This window comes from Pristiophorus japonicus, chromosome 6, assembly GCF_044704955.1.
Source record: "Pristiophorus japonicus isolate sPriJap1 chromosome 6, sPriJap1.hap1, whole genome shotgun sequence".
NCBI classification, from domain to species: Eukaryota; Metazoa; Chordata; class Chondrichthyes; family Pristiophoridae; genus Pristiophorus; species Pristiophorus japonicus.
This window is the reverse complement of record NC_091982.1, coordinates 115,507,889-115,530,442: the sequence shown is the minus strand read 5'-3', so window position 1 is coordinate 115,530,442 and position 22,554 is coordinate 115,507,889. Positions and strand designations below refer to the sequence as shown.

The following is a 22,554-nucleotide window of genomic DNA, read 5'->3' as shown; positions in this document are numbered from 1 at the left end:
GTTCTTGGGGAGAAGAATCGCAGCAGACAGCATCACACCCACCGGCGCCAAGACGGAGGCCATCAAGAATGCGCCGAGACCACAGAACGTGACCGAGATGTGGTCGTTCCTGGGACTCCTTAACTACTTCGGTAATTTCCTACCTGGGTTAAGCACCCTGCTAGAACCCCTACATGCGCTACTGCGCAAGGGAGATGATCGGGTATGGGGGAATTCACAAGAGGCTGCCTTTAAGAAATCCAGAAATCTGTTGTGTTCAAACAAACTGCTTGTCCTGTATAACCCTTGTAAAAGATTAGTGCGAGCTTGCGATGCGTCATCATACAGAGTCGTGAATGTGTTACAACAGGCTAATGAATCGGGGATTTTGCAACCGGTCGCTTATGCGTCCAGGAGTTTGTCCAAGGCTGAAAGGGCCTACAGCATGATTGAAAAAGAGGCTCTGGCATGCGCTTACAGGGTAAAATAACTGTAACAGTACTTATTTGGCCTCAAGTTTGTGCTTGAAACTGACCACAAGCCGCTCATATCACTTCTCTGGGAGCAAAGCGATTAACACCAATGCCTCTGCCCGCATCCAAAGATGGGCACTCATGCTGTCGGCATACAACTATGTAATCCACCACAGACCGGCCACAGAGAACTGCGCAGATGCTCTCAGTCGGCTGCCATTGCCCACCACCGGGGTGGAAATGGCACAGCCAGCGGACTTGCTCATGGTAATGGAGGCATTCGAAAATAAAAAGTCCCCCCATCACAGCCCACCAGATCAGGACCTGGACCAGCCAGGATCCTTTACTGTCCTTGGTAAAAAAAAACTGTGTCCTCCATGGGAGCTGGTCCAGCGTCCCAGCGGAGATGCAGGAGGCGATTCAGCCGTTCCACAGGCGCAAAGACGAAATGACCCTGCAGGTGGATTGTCTGTTGTGGGGTAATCGCATGGTCTTGCCCAAGAAAGGCAGAGATACGTTCATTTGTGAACTGCACAGCACCCACCCACGCATTGTAATGATGAAAGCCATAGCCAGATCCCATGTGTGGTGGCCCTGCATCGACTCAGATTTAGAGTCATTCTTGCGCCAGTGCAACACTTGCTCTCAGCTGAGCAATGCACCCAGAGAGGCCAAGTTTGCGGTCATGGCCTTCTAAACTATGGTCGAGAATCCACGTGGACTATGCGGGCGCATTTCTAGGCAAAATGTTTTTCGTTGTTGTGGACGCTTATTCAAAATGGACTGAATGTGCGATAATGTCCGTAAGCACATCCACGGCCACTATTGAAAGCCTATGAACCATGTTTGTCACGCACGGCCTGCCTGATGTCCGAGTCAGCGACAATGGGCCATGCTTCACCAGTGCTAAATTCAAGGAATTCATGACCCGCAATAGGATCAAACATGTCACATCTGCCCCGTTCAAGCCCACATCTAACGGCCAGGCAGAACTGGCAGTTCAGACCATCAAGCAAAGCTTGAAACATGTATCAGAAGGCTCCCTCGGAGGAAGGATTCGGCTGTCCCGAGTGCTGCTCAGCTACCGCACCAGACCCCAACTCACTCACCGGGGTACCCCCAGCCAAGCTGCGCATGAAAAGGGTGCTCAAAACAAGGCTGTCCCTTGTCCATCCTAATCTCCATGATCACGTGGAGGGCAGGCGGCATCAACAAAGTGTGTACCATGACCGCGCAAATTTGTCACGAGATATTGAGATCAATGATCCTGTGTTTGTACTCAATTATGGACATGGTCCCAAATGGCCCACTGGCATGGTCACAGCCAAAGAGGGGAGTAGGGTGTTTCAGGTCAAATTGGCCAATGGACAAACATACAGAAAACATTTGGACCAAATCAAATTGCGGTTCAAACAGCTACGAACAACCTGAAGAAGACACCACCAACTTTGACCCTCCAACACACACACACACACACGTGGCAACTGACATCATGGTTGACCACGAAGACAAGCTCACCATCCCCAGCAGCCTGGCAAGGCCAGCTGCCTAACAGCCCAGTGAAGAACCAACCAACTAACCCACACCCACATTGGTACTGAGACGATTGACAAGGGAGCGAAAAGCCCCAGATCATCTCACCTTGTAAATAATTGTACTATTGACTTCACGGGGGAATGATGTTATGTATTTAACCCCTTGTAACCTGTATTAAACTACCACCAGAGGGCCTACCTGTTGGAGTCCCATGGGATCCCAGCATCCCTTGGGAGCACTGTATATAAGCAGGCCACACACGAGGTACCTGCACTCTGGAGTCTTATTAAAGGAGCTAAGGTTACACTTGCTCATTGTACACAGTACTCAGTTTCATCCTTTATTATGAACGTAGCAATGGTAATCAGCAAAAAAGTTTGGATGAATGTCACTTGTGCAAACAGCTGAAATTTCCCCTAATGTAACATCATTTTCAGCACAGTGTCAAAGGACTATATTTTCTCATCAGCAAAATTTATATGAAATACAGAATGAAGGAAAATTGAGCATGGCAGTAACTGAACTGTCAGATTAGATTATGCCTGGAAATCACTGCATGAGATGTTATTATAAAAGAAAGACTTGCATTTATATAGTACCTTTCATGACCACCAGACATCTCAAAGCGCTTTACAGCCAATGAAGTACTTTTTGAAGTGTAGTAACTTTTATAATGTAGGAAATGCAGTAGCCAATTGTGCACAGCAAGCTCCCACAAACAGCAATGTGATAATGACCAATTAATCTGTTTTTGTTGTCGAGGGATAAATATTGGCCAGGATACCAGGGATAACTCCCCTGCTCTTCTTCAAAATAGTGCCATGGGACCTTTTACATCTACTTGAGAGAGCAGACAGGGCCACGGTTTAAGGTCTCATCCAAAAGACGGCACCTCCGACATTGCAGCTCTGCGCTGGAGTGTCAGCCTGGATTTTTGTGCTCAAGAGTGGAACTTGAAGCCACAACCTTCTGACTCAGAAGTGAGAGTGTGACCCACTGAGCCACAGCTGCCATTATGATGCATATTACCCTTAGTTTTAAGGACTGTTATGCCTTAATTTGTTTTGTTTCGGCTATTTTTGTGGCAATTTTGATGTACATTTGGGCATAACTTGGAAGTTGTGCTGTTTCAAGACAATCCAGGCCACCGCTGTCGTTGGAAAAATTGACATTGTGGCCCCATATTCCTCCTGGTACATCATTACAAGTGTTACTGCTGGTAGTGTGGCCCGAACCGGTCAATAGTCCAAAGAAAGCTTCATCACCATGCTGCTAGTTCCTCCTTTCAGATGAGGATGTGGATTAATGCACGTAGAGCGTGCTATTTGTAATGACCTTACAGCACTATTTCCCATCTCACTTTTAGTCTAAGACACAACCGTGTACTAAAAATCCAGAACTTATTTTTGTTCCAATAAAACAAGGCCAAAAATGGGGCTCCTTTGTGACTGGAGTCAGTAAACCAAATCACAATTGCTTTATTCTTTAAAAATTACTTGGGCTCCTTTCTGTTGGTCACTAAACTCTGCCACAAGTAAAGGGCCAGAATAAGTATCAGTGCGACCAAAGACCATATTAATTAATTTAATATATACTTGTATGACATTTACTAGACATAGAGGTTCCCAGTACCTAGCTACAGTTGATTAATTGAAGTTGCAGTGATGATTTGATGCCATTCGAAAACTGTTAGCTGACTACAAAATACATAACAAAAACAGCACATATATAATATATATACACACACACACACACACATACATATATAAATAAATAAATAATACAAGAACATTTTGATACAGCAATTTTCTAGCAGGCAGTTACTTACATTCTAGTCCTTTGTTTCTGCTGCCCAGCTCTCGCACCCATTGGTGAAAACTAAAAATTAGACATATACGGATAAAAGAAAATTAATCAAACTCTATAACTCAGAACTTATTTTTCACTTTGAATTCTACAAATTTAGTTGCTGTCACTCCAGAAACAACTCAAGATAAACTCCAGTAAGGTCACATTCCTGTTGAGATCATTAAATATCATGGACTGGATTTTCGCTTTGTTACTGCCTCTATTTTCGCCCCAGAGGAGCGGTAATGACGGCAGAAAGCATTTCCGGGAAGGCAGTCAGCTTCCAGTGCCCCGCCAGGACATTCGGTGCTGGGTTTGCGGGGGCGCGGAGCAATACCGGCCGGGAGAGGCGAGCTGGTTTGCAACGCCCCTGGTTGCGACACCGTCTCGATATTTGTTTCGAGCCCGATGCATAGCACGTCCCAGTGAGACCGTCTGTGAAAGCTGGTGGTCCAAGCTGTACCTGCCGCAGTGAGGGAAGTGTAATTGTTTCTTATTGTTGCGATTTATGTTGATGGGCGTCAGTAATTTATTGGGACTGTTTTGGGGGGCTGGGGGGGACGGGTGTGGGGGGGGAGAGGTGGGTTTCAGATTTTTTTTTCCCCCCACAGAAGCCTCTCTTAGGACGCTCTGAGGCCAGCTGTTTAGCTCGGGATTTTCAGTTGTTCAGCCGGCCTAGCACCCTATAAGAGGTGTGGAATGCCTCCCTTAGCGCTCCACTGCACACTCCGGGCCCAGCTGGTGAATTTTGAGGTGGAGACGCAAACCATTTCCCAGTGCAAAATTTACCGCTTCACCTGAATTAACGCCGCAACAGAGTCACAACCGAATTTCCACCCCAATATTTCTGAAATTATGAAATCCTTATTGTCAAAGTATAAAACATTGGTTAGTCCTTCGCTGGAGTACTGTGTTCAATTCTGGGCACCACACTTTAGGAAGAATGTCAAGCTCTTGGAGTGGATGCAGAAATGATTTAATAGAATAGTACCAGGGATGATGGATTTTATTTATGTGGAGAGACTGGAGAAGCTGGGGTTGTTCTCTTTAGAAAGTTAAGAAGGATTTGAAAGAGATGCTCTAAATCATGAATGGTTTTAATCAGGGAAATAGGGAGAAAATGTTTCCCATGGCAGAACAGTCAGTAACCAGAGGACATAGATTTAAGATGATTGGCAAAAGAATCAGGGGACATGAGGATACCTTTATTTATTTAGCGAGTTGTTGTGATCTGGAATATACTGCCTGAAATCATGGTGGAAGCAGATTCAATAGTAACATCCAAAAGAGAATTGGATAAATACTTGAAGTGAAAAATTTACCGGGCTATGGGATTAATTGGATAGCTTTACCAAAGATTCGACACAGGCACGATGGGCCGAATGGCTTCCTTCTGTGCTGCATCATTCTGGGATTCTAACTTTTTCTTTGGTAAATTTAAATGACCCAGGTTTCATTACACATATCAAATCTTCCACATTTGGCTCTTTTGTAATATGATGCAAATATATTCCTCGCCCGCAACAAGTTAATAACTAAGATGCATTTGTATGTTTTTCTTTCCCTTCATATTCCACCTCTCCTTTTCTCAAGGTGCTTATTAATATTGGGGTATAATTCCATGGCCAAAAGCCATCTTCTCGTACTTCACACAAATGCCCATTCTGTGTGGATGATTTTAATTAGTTTTGCCTGGCGTTAACAGGGCAGTAATGGCCTCAAAATGTAGCCTTACTGCCCCTTTAAAAATGCAAACCGGTTGCATTTTGAAGCAGTCACCTAGATACGAGGACCGCAATTGCCATTTTAGGTTGGAACTGGTCATAGCATGTGGCGAGAACGTTCCACGGGCGGTAGAGTCGAAGAGGTCCAGCAAAGATAGGTTTAGAATGATCTTTATGGGGTTCCTCCACAATCGCAATTCCCCTAACACTCACCTTGCTGGCTGCCTGGTATTGGCTAGCCTTAATCCGGTGAGCTGCATTGGGATGTCTGTTTGACATCCCGCAGCTCACCGGCCTGATGCAAATGAGGCCAGGACCTCAAAATCACAGCGGCCTCTTCACCATGGGTACAAATGATGGATCAGTGGGCTCTGCTAGTTGGCGGCCCAAAAGTCAAAGTCGAAATCTTCGGTTTGAGTGAGCTGGGCATCACAGCCAAGCCCGATTTTGACATCACCGGATATCCCCGTATAATAGTTAAATATTAGGGGAAGGAATCCAGGCTGATTTAATTCTCTTCCATTGAGTCAGGAGCATTGAATTCAATCCCTCTGCCATTCCAATCAAGATCAGCAAAGAAAGAGAGGTCAAACCTACAACTTTCCTGATTGTTATGTCTCAGTTCCACAACAGATACACTTACCAACTGAGCTGTCAGGGAAGCTTCGAGCCTATAGACTAGTTTTTCTTATCATTGGAAGTCCCTCGAAACGAGGATGACTTGCTTCCACGCCGAAAAGAGATGAGTTCACAGGTGTTTCAATGAGGAATTTAATATTCCGGATCCTGAACTACATGTTGAAGGGTGGAAGATGCCTGTGCGTGGATTTTTTTTAATATGTGGTGACAGTTGCACACCAGCCACCACAAAGGCTTGACAGAGCTAGGTCTTGGTCCAATGGCAAGGATTAACCAAGACGACTGGAGATCAGCTCTGCTGCTAATATAAAGTGGTGCTAATATAAAGCAAAGTTGCCACTAGGGGGTATGGTGACATTCTACCTGACAGCAGTAGTAAAGGCTTTCTCTTCCTTTCCCCTTATTTCAGCATTAGTATTAGGCTGAAGACAAGGATGGTACAGTTTACAAATGGGCAGATTGTTGGTATTATCAACCTACCACTCAATATTTTCCTCCTAATGAAAAAGCTTCCAGGGTCACTCTTATCCCTGTTGCTGTAACCAGACTCATTACGCTGGCCATTTCTAGTATTGTGCCTAGCAATGGAGACAGACAAACCCACAGCCATGCTGTCACCCTTAGTTGAGGTAAAAGAAAAAATAAACCATTCCACTTAACTCTTGTGGAGGAGAGGTGGTCTATTGTACGCTAGTAGTAACTGTTATAAATAGCTCCTTCAAAATGTCAGGGTAAATTCTGCAGTCGTGTGCTTCCAGTAGTGAGTGATGCTTGAAGGGAGAATAGATCAAAGAGCTGGTGCCTTTAAGCATGGCTTGTGACGGAGTGAACAGGATCAGTGAATTTATTCTATAGAGAACACTTAGCATATATTTGCATATTTTGGTTTCTTTTTTGTGACCCTTAAAGAAAGCTAGTGAAATTGAGCAGTGGTCAACCTGCTCCTGCTCATCTTTTGCAAATGGTACCCAATGTGATGGAGCTATTCCAGAAACAAGATACAGCAGTTGATTATCTTTTCAGGTCACTGCTGCCTTGCAATTAGGCGAAGACCTAATTCATTGTTTGCTGCAACCAAATGCATTCCTCCAAATTTTTTTCATAAAATGACTGTTTAGTGTGCAACACACCCCTCTGTTAATGTTGACTGGCGTTTGTCGTTGTTGCTTCTGTGTTTGTTGTTTCTTCTGCTGCCTTGCACCTCGATTCTGGAACATAATCCTGTAACGGTAAAAGGTAAATGTAAATTTTTCAGGCAAGGCATTGTGAAGAGAAGTGCCCAACAGCACTTTCTTCGCTACATTTTTAATAGCTACAGCATGGCTATTTCAAATTGGTACTGGATCAATGCAACCCAATTCAGGGATTGAACCAGAGGAATAAGGGGGCCAAACAATATACACTTGACAACCAGATTTATTTCCTACAAATCCTGTACTCACATTGCCAATCCCACCTCCTTTCCCACTTATTTCCACTGCCACCTCCAGAGTACCATCACATTATAATAACCACAACTTGCCCTTATATAGGGCCTTTAACATAGTGAAATGTCCCAGGGTGCTTCACAGGAACATTAACAAAATTTGACGCCGAGCCACACAAGGAGGAATTAGGACAGCTGACCAAAAGCTTGGACAAAGAGGCAGGTTTTGACAAACATTTTAAAAAGGAAGAAAGAGAGGTAGTGACGCAGAGCAGTTTAAGGAGGGAATTCCACAGCTTAGAGCCTAGGCAGCTGAAGTCACAGCTACCAAATGTGAGTGTTTAAAATCAGGGATGCACAAGGAGCACAAAGATTTTAAATGGTTGTGGGGCTGGAGGAGGCTACAGAGATCAGGAGGCATGAGGCCATGGAGGGATTTGAAAACAAGAATGAGAATTTTATGCTGGACCAGGAGCCAATATAGGTCAGCAAGCACATGTGTGATGGGTGAACAGGACTTGGTGCGAGTTAGGATACAGGCAGCAGAGTTTTGGATGAGCTCAAATTTATGTAGGGTGGAAGATGGGAGGCCGGCAAGGAGAATATTGGAAGAGTCAAGACTAAAAGGTAACAAAAGCATGGATGAGGGTTTCAGCAGAAAATGAGCTGAGGCAGGGGCGGAGTCGGGTGATGTTCTGGAGGTGGAACTAGACCGTCTTGGTGATAGCACAGATATGTGGTCGGAAGCCCAACTAGGTGTGATACATGGCACCAAGGTAGCGAATGGTCTGCCTGAGCCTCAGACAGACAGTTGCCAGGGAGAGGGATGGAGTTGGTGGCTATGGAACGGAGTTTGTGAACTGAATAACAATGGCTTCTGTTTTCCCAATATTTAGTTGGAGGAAATTTCTGCTCATACCTAGATGTCGGCCAAGCAGTGTGACAAATCAGAGACAGTGGAGGGGTTGAGAGAGTTAAATTAAAAAATAATTAAAGTATAGCATGTAATTTGGTATCAATATAATTAATGTATAGCAACTATTGTGTTGTCACACAAAAAAGTGTAGAGTTGGTTGTGGTAGTTTAAGATGAAGTACAGATGATAGCCTAATGATGTCTGAGTGGAAGCAACAGATTATTCCTGCATTCTGAACAAGATAATGGTTTATCCATTCTATTCGTCTGATAACAACATGTGAAGTTTGGCAGACAAAATGTTTCTTTGCTTCTGTAGGACAGTGTTTAATTGAATGTTGTAGTTAGCTGTTTATATTTTTGAATTTTAATATTCTTAAGCTTTATTTATTTCCTCAAGAATGTATCTACAAAATCCCAAAAGCAATTAATAAGTCACTGGTGTAACATCATATTATTTTAAAGGCCTCCCTTTCACCTCTGTGTAGAGTAGGAATTTGCCCCCCCACCCCACCCTCTCCCTGACTATACACCTGCTTTCTGTCACCTGAAATAAAGAGAAGCCTCACAGTCAAACTGACACCATCCCCCAATTACTCTTCAATACCCACACTTGTTTTCTCGGTTCCCCTCCCTGACCTGTAACTTGGAATCATAAGCCTAGAAATTCGGGTCGTTTGCACCTCCTGTTAGAGCCCCCACGGGCGTTGACGTGGCGCAAACGACTTTTTGCTCGGGCCCAACGCCACTTACGACTCCTGCTAAATTCCGCGGAAGTTTAGCAGCAGCGGTAACCCATAGTGCCCCGCTCTGCTGGCGATGACAACATCACCGTGCGCAGCGCCCAGTTATTGCCCCGGACCATCGATTGGGCAATGCCACAGCTCCAGGGATCGTGAACCGGCGGCAGGCCGCTCGCAGCGTGATACTCAAAGGGGAAGTGTCAACCATTGAAAAACAACTCTGCCGACTTTCTCCTACGCCCCGTTGGTGCTGTTGAACTCGGGGTCCGTGTCGCAATCTATTGCTGTTGGCATGACAACCCTGCTCCCCGGTGGTTCAGGTAGGCCCATTTTTATACTGCTGAGTTTGCAGCTTGGGCCCTTCCCTTTAATTAAGGGAAGAGCCTCTCCTACATGGCAGCGCTACGTGGCCCAGTGCGTAACGCTGTGCCCCACTCCCCACCCGTCCGCCCCACTAGTGCCCCAGAAAGGAAGTGGAGGACATTACACTTCCTTTCGGGGGGTGGTGGGGTGACCTGAATTTTTCCAGCGGTGAGCCTGCCGCAAAATGCCCTGCCTCCCGGAGGTTACCGCCCCCAAATGGGTCGCAACGGAATTTCTCCCCCATAGTTTTTACAGCAATTAAATGAAAAGCGGGCAGGTTCTACAATGGCCGGGCGATCCACCCCACCAGATTACAACCCAGGCGGCTAATATAGAAATTGTCATGTATGTACTTTTGGGATCACTAGCCACTAGATGGCGTCACTGTTGGAGGCCAATGGGCTGCACGGATGTGTGTGTAGCCCAAGAATCAAAGGCCAGCCATTTTGTATATTAGTCACTTTGGGCCTTAATAAAGCAGAGCTAAGGTCATACCTCTTGGAGTTGAACAGTACTCAGTCTAACAGTTATTGCATACACAAAGAAATTTATCCTAATAATCTTTCTGTTGCACGATGAGGTCTCATATTTCCTTATATGAGCAAAAGAAATCCTGGTTTTGTGTTAAACCTAGACTACATTTGCTACGATAAAACTGTCTCCTTCAGAATTGGCTCTGGATCAATGCAACCCATTTCAGGGATTGAACTGGAGGAATAAAGAGCTTGAACAATATACCCTTGACAGATATATTCATTTCCAACAACTCCTGTGCTCCCATTGCCAATCCTGCCTCCTTTCTCACTTATTCCCACTGCCACCTCCGGGTACCATCACACTAAAATAAAAACTGTTTTTTTAAATAAAAGTAGTAAAAAGGAACTCTGGCCCTAATATTTATGGAAGGGGGGGGCGGGGGGTACAGTGGAGCATGGCAATGTGGGCAAAACCTGGCAAGGCCAGGGTGCGGAGATCCTGCCAAATTTAACAGCAGAGCCTCATTATAATTTCTTCTTCAGTTTCCCGCCCGGCAGCTGGCCGGATTGGCAGGCTGACTGACTGTCGGGTGGGAAAACCATCTGAGGCCCCTTGGGGATGGTCCCTGGCAATCAGGAGGGGAGAAGGCCATGATCGTGGCTTTGGGCGTGGGGGCTCGCAGGGGAGAGGCTAGTTGGAGAGGTGGGGGGGGGGGGGGGGGGGAGGCTGGCGATCAGGGCTCGGCAAGGGCGCGGGGGGAAAAGAGACTGTAGATTATGCATCAGCGAGGGCAGTTATTGTTGATACCTTTTTGGAATTGGAGGCCCTTGTCCCGTCGGCCTGAACCTCTTCTGGGTTTGTTGTGCTCTTCCAAATATGAACCTTTGAGTTCCTTTCCGAATGGGCCTCGTTTGCTGCAAATCCTACAAAGAGCATTGGAAATCATTTGTTTTTAAATTGTAAAATTTATCAAGCAAAAATAAGGGCCAATATGGTCAGCTGATTGGTTTGCATTACCGTGTGAATGGTGGGTTTATGATTTAAAGGGCTCACTCCTTTAGCTGCTACAATAGGTCTTCTTCCATTTGGTCTTGTTCTGGTATTTTTAGCCTGTGTCTGCCAACGCTGATCAGCCCCGCCGTACCCTTGTAATCCAAAGGTTTTTCTCCTCAGTCTATTGGGTCCTAATTAAATTGACACAAACAAACAATATGCTGAGCACAGTTGGCCATTTTTAATAACCTTACTGAATTGTCATATCTGCAATTCAGCATCGGGGTTAATAAGTGAACTAACTTAGAAAAAGGATGGGTTTTACAAGGCGGAGCTCCCTTGCCAGGAGCCTCACTGGACAGGAGCACAGATCAGAGATTGGGGTGTGGCAGCACTCGCCCAATTTGTACCACGAATGGTTTTTTGGTGATTGAGAAGTCTCACGAATGTGACACCATACAGAGATTAATATCATGCACACATTTAACAAATACAACATGAGAATCAAAACTGGTGAGAATTAACAGCATTTGCAATATTCACATTTCAAGAGTTTGGAGCTGGCATCACTCAGTCAAATTAATAGTAATTTAAAAAAATTACATGAATGCACATCTCCATTCATAAACCTAAGGCCCTGGTGTTTTAGTTTGCCATCTGTTCGATTTTCATATTTCCTCTTCATGACAACTTCCTGTGAATTTTTTTAATGCTTTTTGTTTTTCCATTTTATTTACTTCTTTTGTTTTACTGTCTTCTCCTTTCTTCTATACCTTTCTTTTCAATCTATATTGCTTTAACATTTCCTATCTTTGCATTACATTTCTGCACTTCAAATGTAGAAATTTCTCTGTGCAATATTTTAATAAATGGGTTAATGTATTCCAAGTTTAAATGTTTCTTGTCATGTATATAACTATGTAATATTTGCCACCAGAGGGCGCAACTGTTGGAGTCCTAATGGTCACCTGCACACATGTGCAGGGCCAGTATAAAAGGTTGGCTGCCATGTTGTTTAGGCATTCTGGAGTTGTAATAAGGAAGATTAAGGTCACACCAAGTTTAGCTCACCGTACTCAGCCTCATGGAGTTCTTCTATACACAACATTTCTGTTTACTACTTTGAGAACTTAAGCAAAAACAAAATAGTTCCAATTCTGGAGGACCGTGTCAGTTATTCTGTAGAATGATTCTGCCTATTGCACTGCTTCATTCAATCTCCTTCACTCAACAGATGACGGGGAGAAGTTTGTTTGGTATAGTGAGATCATAAATATGTCCTTCATAAATGGGTTTGCAGCTTTGCTTCAGCTAATGCAGAGAGGAAATCTTCCCTTCCCCCTTTACTGATAATACCATTGGTTACTAACCTACAGAAGAGATCAATGTTAGCAGTGGGGTAACATAAATCTGGCAATAAAAATGCATGGCTAGATATATTGTTCAGTTCCCGGGCTTGCAGTTATGTCAGCATATGCTGTCGTATAATGGCATGGTTAGCTTTGATGAAGTTGAGGTCACCTTGTACATTTTGCTGCACTCCTCTTCCAAGCTGATATTGTGGCTTACGAGGACCTACATTCCATTGTCTTTTCTGTTGCTCCCTTGTCCGACTCAGTGTAGGTGTCGTCAAGCCAGTTTCCCTCTTATTGAGTTCAATAATGTCATCTGAAAATGCACAAGTGTGATTAAAATAACAATACCGTTTGCAAATATTACTGGATAACCTTGCTGCAAAAATTTCGATTGTGTTTTCGGATAATTAAGAAATATGTTCCCTTTACCTTGGTGTGCTAAAGGGAAAATGGATACTGATGCTGGCAAATAGGGCATCATTGCCTCTTTGTGCCATGTGACATTGTCAAACATTTCATAAAAGCGTGGAATGTGTCAGATGTAATGTAAGGTAAGGCTGGGACAATATGCCTCAACTTCAACTTCAGAACACTGTCATACAATTCTAGGTCACAACCTCTCTATTGAAGTAATGGGAATTTTACATTTACCATCTATCCTAATAGCCTCATTGAGAAAGATTGCAATATACAAATGCTGCTAAATTAGAGGCAATTTTAATGTGAAGGACTCTCAACCCATTTCAGGGATGGAACTGGAGAATTTAATGGAGTGTTCTTACGCATTGCTGCTAGTGTTGTAGATGGCTATCAGAAAGGGTCATCTTTTAGCCCAACTACATGGACTGCAGTGGCTGAAAAGGGACTGCTATATAAATGAAAATAATATAACTCACTGAAATACGTACATTCTCTCATTCAATCAAATGCAGTTTACACCACTACAGTACATCAAATAGCACAGGTATAAGAAATACTGCGAATGCTGGAAATCTGAAACAAAAACAGAAAATGCTGGAAACACGCAGCAGGTCAGGCAGCGTCTGTGCCGAGAAATAGAGTTAATGTTTCAGGTTAATGACATTTCATCAGAACAACATTTTTAGTACACTTGTAAGTGTGCTTTCTCTGTCAGAATTAGGATGCTAACTTATTTATGTCATTCAATCAGGTTGAAGTCAATGGGAATCAGGGGAAAAACTCCACTGGCTAGGGATGATGGTTGTGGTTTTTGGAGGCCAATTATCTCAGCCCGAGGAGTTCCTCAGGGCAGTGTCCTGGGCCCAACTATCTTCAGCTGCTTCATCAATGACCTTCCTCCATTAAAAGATCAAAAGTGGGGATATTTGCTGATGATTGCATAGTGTTCAGTTCCATTTGCAACTCTTCAGATAATGAAGCAGCCTATGCCCATATGCACAAGATCTGGACAACATTCAGGCTTGGGCTGATAAGAGGCAAGTAACATTCACGTCACACAAGGATCAGGCAATGACCATCTCCCACAAGAGAGTCTAATCACCTCCCCTGGACATTCAATGGCATTACCATCATCGAATCCCCTACCATCAACATCCTAGGGGTGACCATTGATCAGAAACTTAACTGGATCAGTCACATAAATACTGTGGCTACAAGAGCAGGTCTCTGGCAAGTGACTCACCTAAGCCATTTTTAATACATTCACAAAATGTGTGTGTCACTGACAAGGCAGCATTTATTGCCCATCCCCAATTGCCTTGAGAAGGTGGTAGTGAGTTGCCTTTTTGAACCGCTGCAGTCTGTTCCCACAGTGCAGTTAGGGAGGGAGTTCCAGGATTTTGACCCAGCAACGATGAAGGAATAGCAGTCAGGATGGTGTGTGACTTGGAGGGGAACTTGGAGGTGGTGGTATACCCAGGCACCTGCTTTCCTTGTCCTTCTAGGTGGTAGAGGTCGTGGGTTTGGGAGGTGCTGTCGAAGAAGCCTTGGTGAGTTGCATCTTATAGATGGTACACACTGCAGCCACGGGGTGCTGGGGGTAGAGGGAGTGACTATTTAAAGTGGTGAATGGGTTGCCAATCAAGCAGGCTGCTTTGACCTGGATAGTGCCAAGTTTCTTCAGTGTTGATGCAGCTGCACTCATCCAGGAAAAAGTGTAGAGTATTCTATCACACCCCTGACTTGTGTCAGAAGTGACGTTAAATTGAGACCCCGTCTGCTCTCTCATCTGAACATAAAAGATCCTATGGCAATCTTTTGAATAGCAGGGAGTTCTCCCCAATGTCCTGGCCAATATTTATCCCTCAGCCAATATCACTAAAAAAAAACTGGGCATTACCACCTAGCAGTTTTTGTAGGAACTTGCTCTGTGCTTATATTTCAAAAGTACTTCATTGGCTGGAACATGCTTGAAATGTCCCGAGGTCATGAAAGGCGCTATATAAATGGAAGTCTTTTTTTCTTTCCTTCCATCATCACATGATCACCGTTGCCACAGTTCATTATTGGTCCCCTCTTGTTCCTCATCTATATTCTGCTCTTGTGACATCAGTCTCAGTTTCCCATACACATTCTAAAAACACCCAGCTCCACCTCTCTTTGTGCCATTAGATTGACTGACAATTTATATTGAACAATGAGCCAGACCTTCCTCCAACTTTAACATGAGCAAGATTGAAGGCACTCTCGGGAAATGCTGGTTCCATCTCACTTCCTGGCTGTTCTGTAAGGCTGAAGCCAACAGTGAGTGCCCTCAGTGTTCAGTTTGATTCTGAACTAGGTTTCAAATCTTATATTTTTTCCATTACTGATTCCACCTTCACTCTTGTGTCGCCCCACTACTGCTGAAATCATCCTCCATACCGTTGTCTTCTCAAGGCTTAACTTCACTAATGTTTTCTTTGCCTTCTAAAAAACACCACTCCACACTTAATACAAAAGTGTCAAAATGTCTGTCACCTGCAACCCATTCCATGTTACATTCTGGTCCACATATCACCTTGACTTGCTGACACTAAAGGGTCAAAATTCATGGGAACCCCCCCCCAGTGTTTGGGCTCATTCAAAAGGAAATTTTATTTGGGACTATCTACCGGAAAGTTTGAAATCCTAAAGTGCTTATGGAAGAAACTACAAACTTTAAAATCGAATTTTGGACTTTTAAAAGACAAATTCAAGTCTGTGGGCAGGCCTAAGGAACTAAAGAAGCCCACTTGATTATTGGAACTGTCTGGGTGTTGGGACTAAAGTAAATTGCCTGGAGAAATGGATACTCGAAAAATCTTCTCCACAAGAGACATTTACATTACAACAATAACTCAGAGATGGCCAGCCATCAAACTAATCCGAAAAAAGCCATCTTCAACATGAACAACAACAAAAGGGCCCACTACAGCCTGTATGCAAAAACCACGCACAAAAAGACATTGCGATTATCAAGCTAATATTTCCATCAGGAAACAGATTTAGAAGAGCAACCCACTCAAGACATATTAACTTTTAACAAGCCCGCCAAAATATTACAAAGAAAAGTCAAGCCCGCCAAATTTAAACAAAGAATTCTGGACTGATTTGGCACCAAGGATTAGGACAACTCAAACCGTATAACTGGCCCCCTGTTTTAACAGAGGGTATGACACACTATGCCATATAACCGAGGGTCTGCCATACTACGCTTGTGTCATCAAGAAGGGAGAGAAACCAACACGACCGTTGTAAACTAACTTCTTCAGCCTCGAAGTCCTGAAGGAAGGAAGCTCATCACGGCAGCAACCGACCTCAGCCAACGTGGTACTAACAAAAAACCACTGCGATCGACCAAACTCGAAACAAAACTCCAACAGATAAAAACCGAAGAATCGAAAATTTCCACTCTACAATCTAAGTCCTGACTACCAACAGGTGAAAGCATTACCTAGAGACTTTGAACCTATTTCTAATGAAGGAAACCGGGTACATCAGTGGACTCAACCCAACTGAAGATTGCACAGCAAGAAGTCTTCTCCGATATTCGGGGTACGACAAGCAGAACCTACAGAATTCAACGAACCCCGAAATCGCAAACTATCGCTAACTGACCAGAAAGGATTGGTAAGCATAGTCCCTGCCTGCCCTGGAGACTAACCTAGCTAGGATTAGGTATTGTGGGGTGGGAGGTGTCATTTTTACTGTAACCCCCTTTGAAGGTGTAGTGTATTGTTCTTTATTAGAGTGATAAGTTTGACATTGATTTTATTACAGACAAGAAAATACAAAGTTATTTTGCATCAAACCAGTTGTCCTTTGCACTTTATCACATCCCCCTGAATAAACCCAAGGGAGTGGGAGCGATTCAAACCGCTCAAGTCGGTCAGAGGTGAACCTGACCCTCAGGACCACCCCTTACAATGTCCATTGGCTCAAAATCATCCTCCTTGTTTACCTGACCTTCCATCACCTCGTGCAACTTCCTGCAGCTTTTTGTGCCAGTTTACATCCTCTGCTCTGCCAATGCTGGGCTCTTTTGCATGGCTTCCTCCTCCCACGCCATCCCCGATGGCAGAGCTCTCTAGGACTTGCACTCTGGAACTCTCTCCTTAAACCCTCTCTGCCTTGTTGCTTCTCCAACCAGCAGCTAACCCCTTCTCAAATCCAAATCTCCAACCATGCCTTTGGTCACCTCGCCAAATTCTCTTACCACTCTCTGGCTCCTTGACGACCATTCTGGCTTCTGTGAAGCACCCTGGCAATGTTGCTGTATTAAATGTGCAATATAAATCCAAGTTATGTGAAGAAAATCCTCCACAATAAGAGGATTGTAAATATCCTGATAATTCCGATCTGATCTATTCACAGTATATAATATTAATGAAATGACAGGTGCTGGAAGCCATTTCCCAAAACAAGCCTTGATGTCAAGTTGCATTTGAGATTTTCATCAAAGTCTCTTCAGCTGTTATGAACACGTGCAAGTCCGGGAGAAAACAGCCTTTCACTTTTAACCAGATAACCTGTTGGATTTAGGGTTGAACTTAAAGACTGTTCGTTTAAGAAAGAGAGTTTAACAATACTAACTACTCTTTAAAAAGCAGTAAAATGGATGAAGCGACTATAAACAGCAACGCAATTGTTTCCAACTAATAATTAGTCACATTTATCTTGCCAACGCCGAGCTTCTGCCGCAGTGTTTCGGAGCGCTGTATGTGACGCTACGTATTTAATATCATCGCTCCATATTTAGTACTGACTTCAACGAATTGGATATGTATGATCTCACACTACTGCCACTTTACCCCCTCCTCCCAGATCCCATTAAAAGTTTTAAAAAATCATCTAAATGTTGTTAAATTGCATGCCCTACATGTTAGTTTATGTGAGTAACAGTCAGTTGCTCCCCTGAGTACTTTTATGTCAGCAGTTTTAGAAGAACGTACACACATGATTTTAGGAGAACTTATACTTGCCCAAAGACATGTCAATTTTTTCTGAACTTTTTTCTACTTCCATAGGAGCAGGTTCGGCCGCAGACTCGGCCATTTTCCCTTTTAAAGTGGGTGCTAATGAATAATCCAAATAATAGTAAAGTGAAGGGTCCACTTCAAAGACTTGTCACTTGCTGAGTTTCAGCTGGTACCCAATAGCGCATGTGCGGAATGGTGTCGCTGCTGTGTGTTTGATAACGTGACCTGAAGGGCTGATAATAAAGGACCAGGTTAAACCTCCAGCCACTGCAACAGATTCATTATTTTATTTCACTGCTTTCACCTTTGTAAATTTCAATGTGGGTTAGATGTGAGCGAAATTATTAATAAGCTCAATTTTAATACATATCAAAATATTATCTTCAGAACGAACTAATGTGTCTGATAACTTGATCTAAAAGCGATGTGAAAGCAACATAAACCAGCTCATTGTTAATACCCTGGACACTGAACATTATCCACCATTATGCAAATAAACTGACGACTTTTTTCCCCCAGTGAGAGTTTGATAGCCCTGGTCCACTTGGAGTGAAATGGTTTCTGATGTCTCTGCTGTATGTCACTTTTAATGTACTAAAGGTAGAATACTTTCAAATGTTCAGATGCATTTTTCCCATTCAGGTATCTTATTTTTGTCAGTATACCTTAGATAAAATGTAACATAAAACACTGCAGCTAGGAGCAGCTGATGTAATTTATATTAAATGTATTTTAAAGTTAAATTAAGCTTTCAAGTGTTTAGATTCAGCTGCCTAACAGAGGTGCAGAACAGTAGTCAGCTGAAGCATTTATTCAGATGACTTCAGGCAACTGAAATTTATTAAAAACCATTAGCAAATAGTCACACGTTAACAATTGGAATCTCATCACTTAGGGCTCTGCAGGAGCCAGTTTCAGGGAACCAACATCCGGGGGAACATTAGCAAACATAATTGGCAGCTGTATTGGACAATCCCTGGACTGGGAAGGAGTCGGAGGTTAACATCAAACTTCCTGTCCACAGAAGTAACAAAAGTTAATTGACAAGGCCAGCATTTAATGCCCATCCCTAATTGCCCTTGAGAAGGTGGCGGTGAGCCGCCTTCGTGAACTGCTGTGGTGAAGGTACTCCGACAGTGCTGTTAGGGAGGGAGCTCCAGGATCTTGACTCAGCGACGATGAAGGAACGGTGATATACTTCCAAGTCAGGATGGTGTGTGACTTGGAGGGGTACTTGGAGGTGATGGTGTTCCCATGTGCCTGCTGCCCTTGTCCTTCTCGGAGGTAGAGGTCACGAGTTTGGGAGCTGCTACTGAAGAAGCCTTGGCGAGTTGTTGCAGTGCATCGTGTAGATGGTATACACTGCAGCCATGGTGTGGTGGAGGGGTTGAATGTTTAAGGTGGTGGATGGGATGCCAATCAAGCAGGTTGCTTTTGTTCTGGATGACGTCGAGCTTCTGGAGTGCTGTTGTAGCTCCATTCATCTAGGCAAATGGAGAGTACTCCATCACACTCCTGACTTGTGCCTTGTAGATGTGCAGTCATCAGTAAACATCCCAAACACTTCTGACCTTATGATGGAGGGAATATCAATGATGAAGCAGCTGAAGGGCCTTGGACACTGCCCTGAGGAACTCCTGCAGTGATGTCCTGGGGCTGTGATGATTGACCTCCAACAACTACAGCCATTTTCCTGTGTGCTAGGTATGAATGCAGCCAATGGAGAGTTTTCCCCCTGATTCCCATTGACTTCAGTTTTACGAGGGCTCCTTGATGCCACACTCAGTCAAATGCTGCCTTGATGTCAAGGGCAGTCACTCTCATCTCACAATTTGAATTTAGCTCCTTTGTCCATGTTTGGGCCTTGGCTGTAATGAGTTCTGGAGCCGAATTGTCCTGCCGGGACCCAAACTGGTCATCGGTGAGCAAGTTATTGGTGAGTAATTGCATCTTGATAGCACTGTCGACAACACCTTCCACCTTGGACACGAGAGCTTTGAAATAGTCCAATAGTTTTGGTCTTTCGACTCCAGCTCCAGACTCTGTAGCACTCTCATATTTATTTGTATTTGGAACTGAATGAATGTAATATTACATCCCATTGGCTTGGTCTTAATTATTCCACAAAAATTAGTTTTCATGTACGTGTTCATCTTTCCTGTCTCCCAGCCCTCTGTAAGACTCATTGATTGCAGATTCTTTGTCTGCATTCCTTTGTTGAATCCTTAAGCTTCCTGCTGCCTTAACTCCCAGGAACTGTAAATGCAGCTCACAACAAGGTCTTCTACATAGGCAGGGAAGAACATGTTATGCAAGCTTTTAAAAGGACATCATATCTGGTGTCAAATATTGAAAAAAAATCACAATTTTCTATTTGTGGAGTCGAACTGTGTTTTTAAAATACAGAAATTTATCTCTATTCGATAATCTCACATTCCATCATGAATGTTCCTAGGCCCTGAATTTGATCTAGTGTCTTTGAAGTATATTCCAGCAGTGTTGCTCCTTTTGAGCTGAATAACATCAGGGGAAATGTGTAATCAAGGAGAGAAGGATGACAGTAGTTGCTTTCCTGATGCTCATTAAGCTTTGTTTCATAATTGATACAGTCTGAGATGATTGAAGAGCCATAACACAGCAAATATTTGAATTCATGAATATGTGTCCGCTACCTTAAATGCATATTTTTCAAGACAAGTAAGAAACAAAAGTGCAGATGTCCAAAACTTGATAAATGATAATGGCCTGGATTTTGCATTGAGACTAACAGTGAGGCTAACATCGCTCACCATTATTATACAGGAAATTGGACAGCAACTTGCTGAGTATGCACATGCGCAATTAATCGCAGAAGTCCAGACGTTACTGTCTGAGTTACCTCTACAGGCTGTGCTATAACAGTACCTCTCTGATAGACTCAGCATTGAAATCAATGTAAGGTTGTGATACTTACCCACTAGTTGTGATACTTACCCACTAGTTACCCACAAAACATGGAAGAAAAAGGTGGGTTGGTGCATTCAGGTGTAAGTGATTTTTTTAACAACGCAATGAATCATAATTACTGCACAACAACCTCTCTAGCCCTGAAAATTACATTTACAAGTGTGGAGTCTCATTCCTTCAAAATGTAATTATTGTTGGAAATTTAGAAAAAAAAATTAAAACTTTTTCTTTATGTTTCTCCCTCTCTTAATTCCACCTTTCTTTCCCAATCCTTATTTTGCTTTCTGTACATGATTTTAATCTAATTTATAATTCCTGGTTTATACTTCTTGGTTTAGACTCTACAGAGCCGAAATTGACCATCCCGAGAAGGTCTCTGGCTGCCTGAAAGCAGCGGCCACAGGGCAGCGCGGAATGGTCGCCGACTCTCCGCGGAGGGGCCGCCATTTTGGAAATTGCTTTTCATGAGTTTTGGAGTGGTGTTGGGGACTGCTCCACCCGTTTTTCCATTGCGGCTGCACGCGCCGAGCCCTTACCGACTGGCGGGGTCCCGCTCGTGAAATTGCCCCTTGGGAAATGGCCCCTTTCCTAATATTGTCCCGCGGGAGCAGCCCCGCCGCTGGTCGGTACCCCTGACAGCTTTTTCTGTTGGTGCACTCTCTGTGGCATGGCGGCCTGGCCGTCCTTAAAGGGGAGGGCGCACTGCCGTGACCGTCATGTTATTTTTTTTTTTGTTGGCCGACTGCCAGGTCGGTCTGACAATTATGGCTGCGGGTTCGACCGGGCCGTGAACAGGCCTCTTGGGTGCCAGGCTACTGGCCCGGCCGAAACCCTCCCGGGTAGCCCAGTGTTTGCCATTGAAGTGGCTGCAGAGTTTGCAGCTGCTCTTCCCTTTAGCTGAAGGGGAGAGATGTTGTGACGTGCCAGCACGGCGCTGATGACTGGTCAGGGCGGCAGACCCGCTGTGAGGGCACTTCCACCCCGCAGCCACCACAACTTTTGCCCTGAGCCCAAAAAAACTTCAAAGTGCCGAATATCAGCAAATATTAAAATTTTAAAAAATGGAGGGTGTGCCCCGTTTTGGGCGGTGAGCAATTTCAGCCCCTGCGTGTCTCGGTGAGTATTCTTTAATCTGATTGGTTGAAGAGTCTCGCTGTTGCTTGCCACAGATCCTCTGTAGAGGGCACCCTTCTGGATCAGGAACCCGGTGAGAGCATGTCTCTGCTTAAAAACCCACAAAACTTCTGTGGGCATTTGTCTGCGTAGTGAACGACAAACTCCGTTCATTCACCACTGACCTCAAAATTTGGGCCAATATTGGGTAGTATTATGTAGGCCCTGAGCTCTGGAATTCCCTCCCTAAACCTCTCTGCCTCTCTACCTCTCTTTCCTTCTTTAAGTCGCTCCTTAGAACTTACCTTTCTGACCAAGTTTTTGGTCACCTGTCCTAATATCTCCTTATGTGGCTCAGTGTCAAATTTTGTCTGATAATGCTCCTGTGTAGCACTTTGGAACATCTTACAATGTTAAAGGCGCTATATAAATGAAAATTGTTCTGTTGTATGTAATCTTGCAGAATAGTGGAACCAGAAAGTAATGCTTTGGGTTACAAAGCAGAACAAAGTTTAGTTTCTTCTACTTGAGCTGCACTAACTACAGAACGTTGAAGCCTCCAACTGTGAAACTCTGTGTTTGTGGGTGAAGTTGAGACTGTACT

General features: G+C 44.0%; 1 protein-coding gene across 3 annotated transcripts in view; it reads right to left on the bottom strand.

The window, feature by feature from the left end:
• The window catches only part of LOC139265219 (UAP56-interacting factor-like), a 54,959-nt gene extending 36,898 nt beyond the window's left edge, over positions 1-18,061 (bottom strand). For 2 of the 3 annotated variants that reach the window (XM_070882141.1, XM_070882144.1), the window contains exons 1-6: positions 17,895-18,061; positions 12,638-12,784; positions 11,141-11,307; positions 10,931-11,046; positions 7,330-7,420; positions 3,817-3,866 (exon numbers count right to left, since the gene is read on the bottom strand). In XM_070882141.1, coding sequence (XP_070738242.1) covers positions 3,817-3,866; positions 7,330-7,420; positions 10,931-11,046; positions 11,141-11,307; positions 12,638-12,784; positions 17,895-17,967 — 644 coding nt within the window. In that variant the 5' untranslated portion in view covers positions 17,968-18,061. Of the gene's footprint in view, positions 1-3,816; positions 3,867-7,329; positions 7,421-10,930; positions 11,047-11,140; positions 11,308-12,637; positions 12,785-17,128; positions 17,392-17,894 lie in introns of those variants that run through there. The other variant, XM_070882143.1, reaches the window with a different exon arrangement.
• Between the last annotated feature and the right edge of the window lie 4,493 nt (positions 18,062-22,554).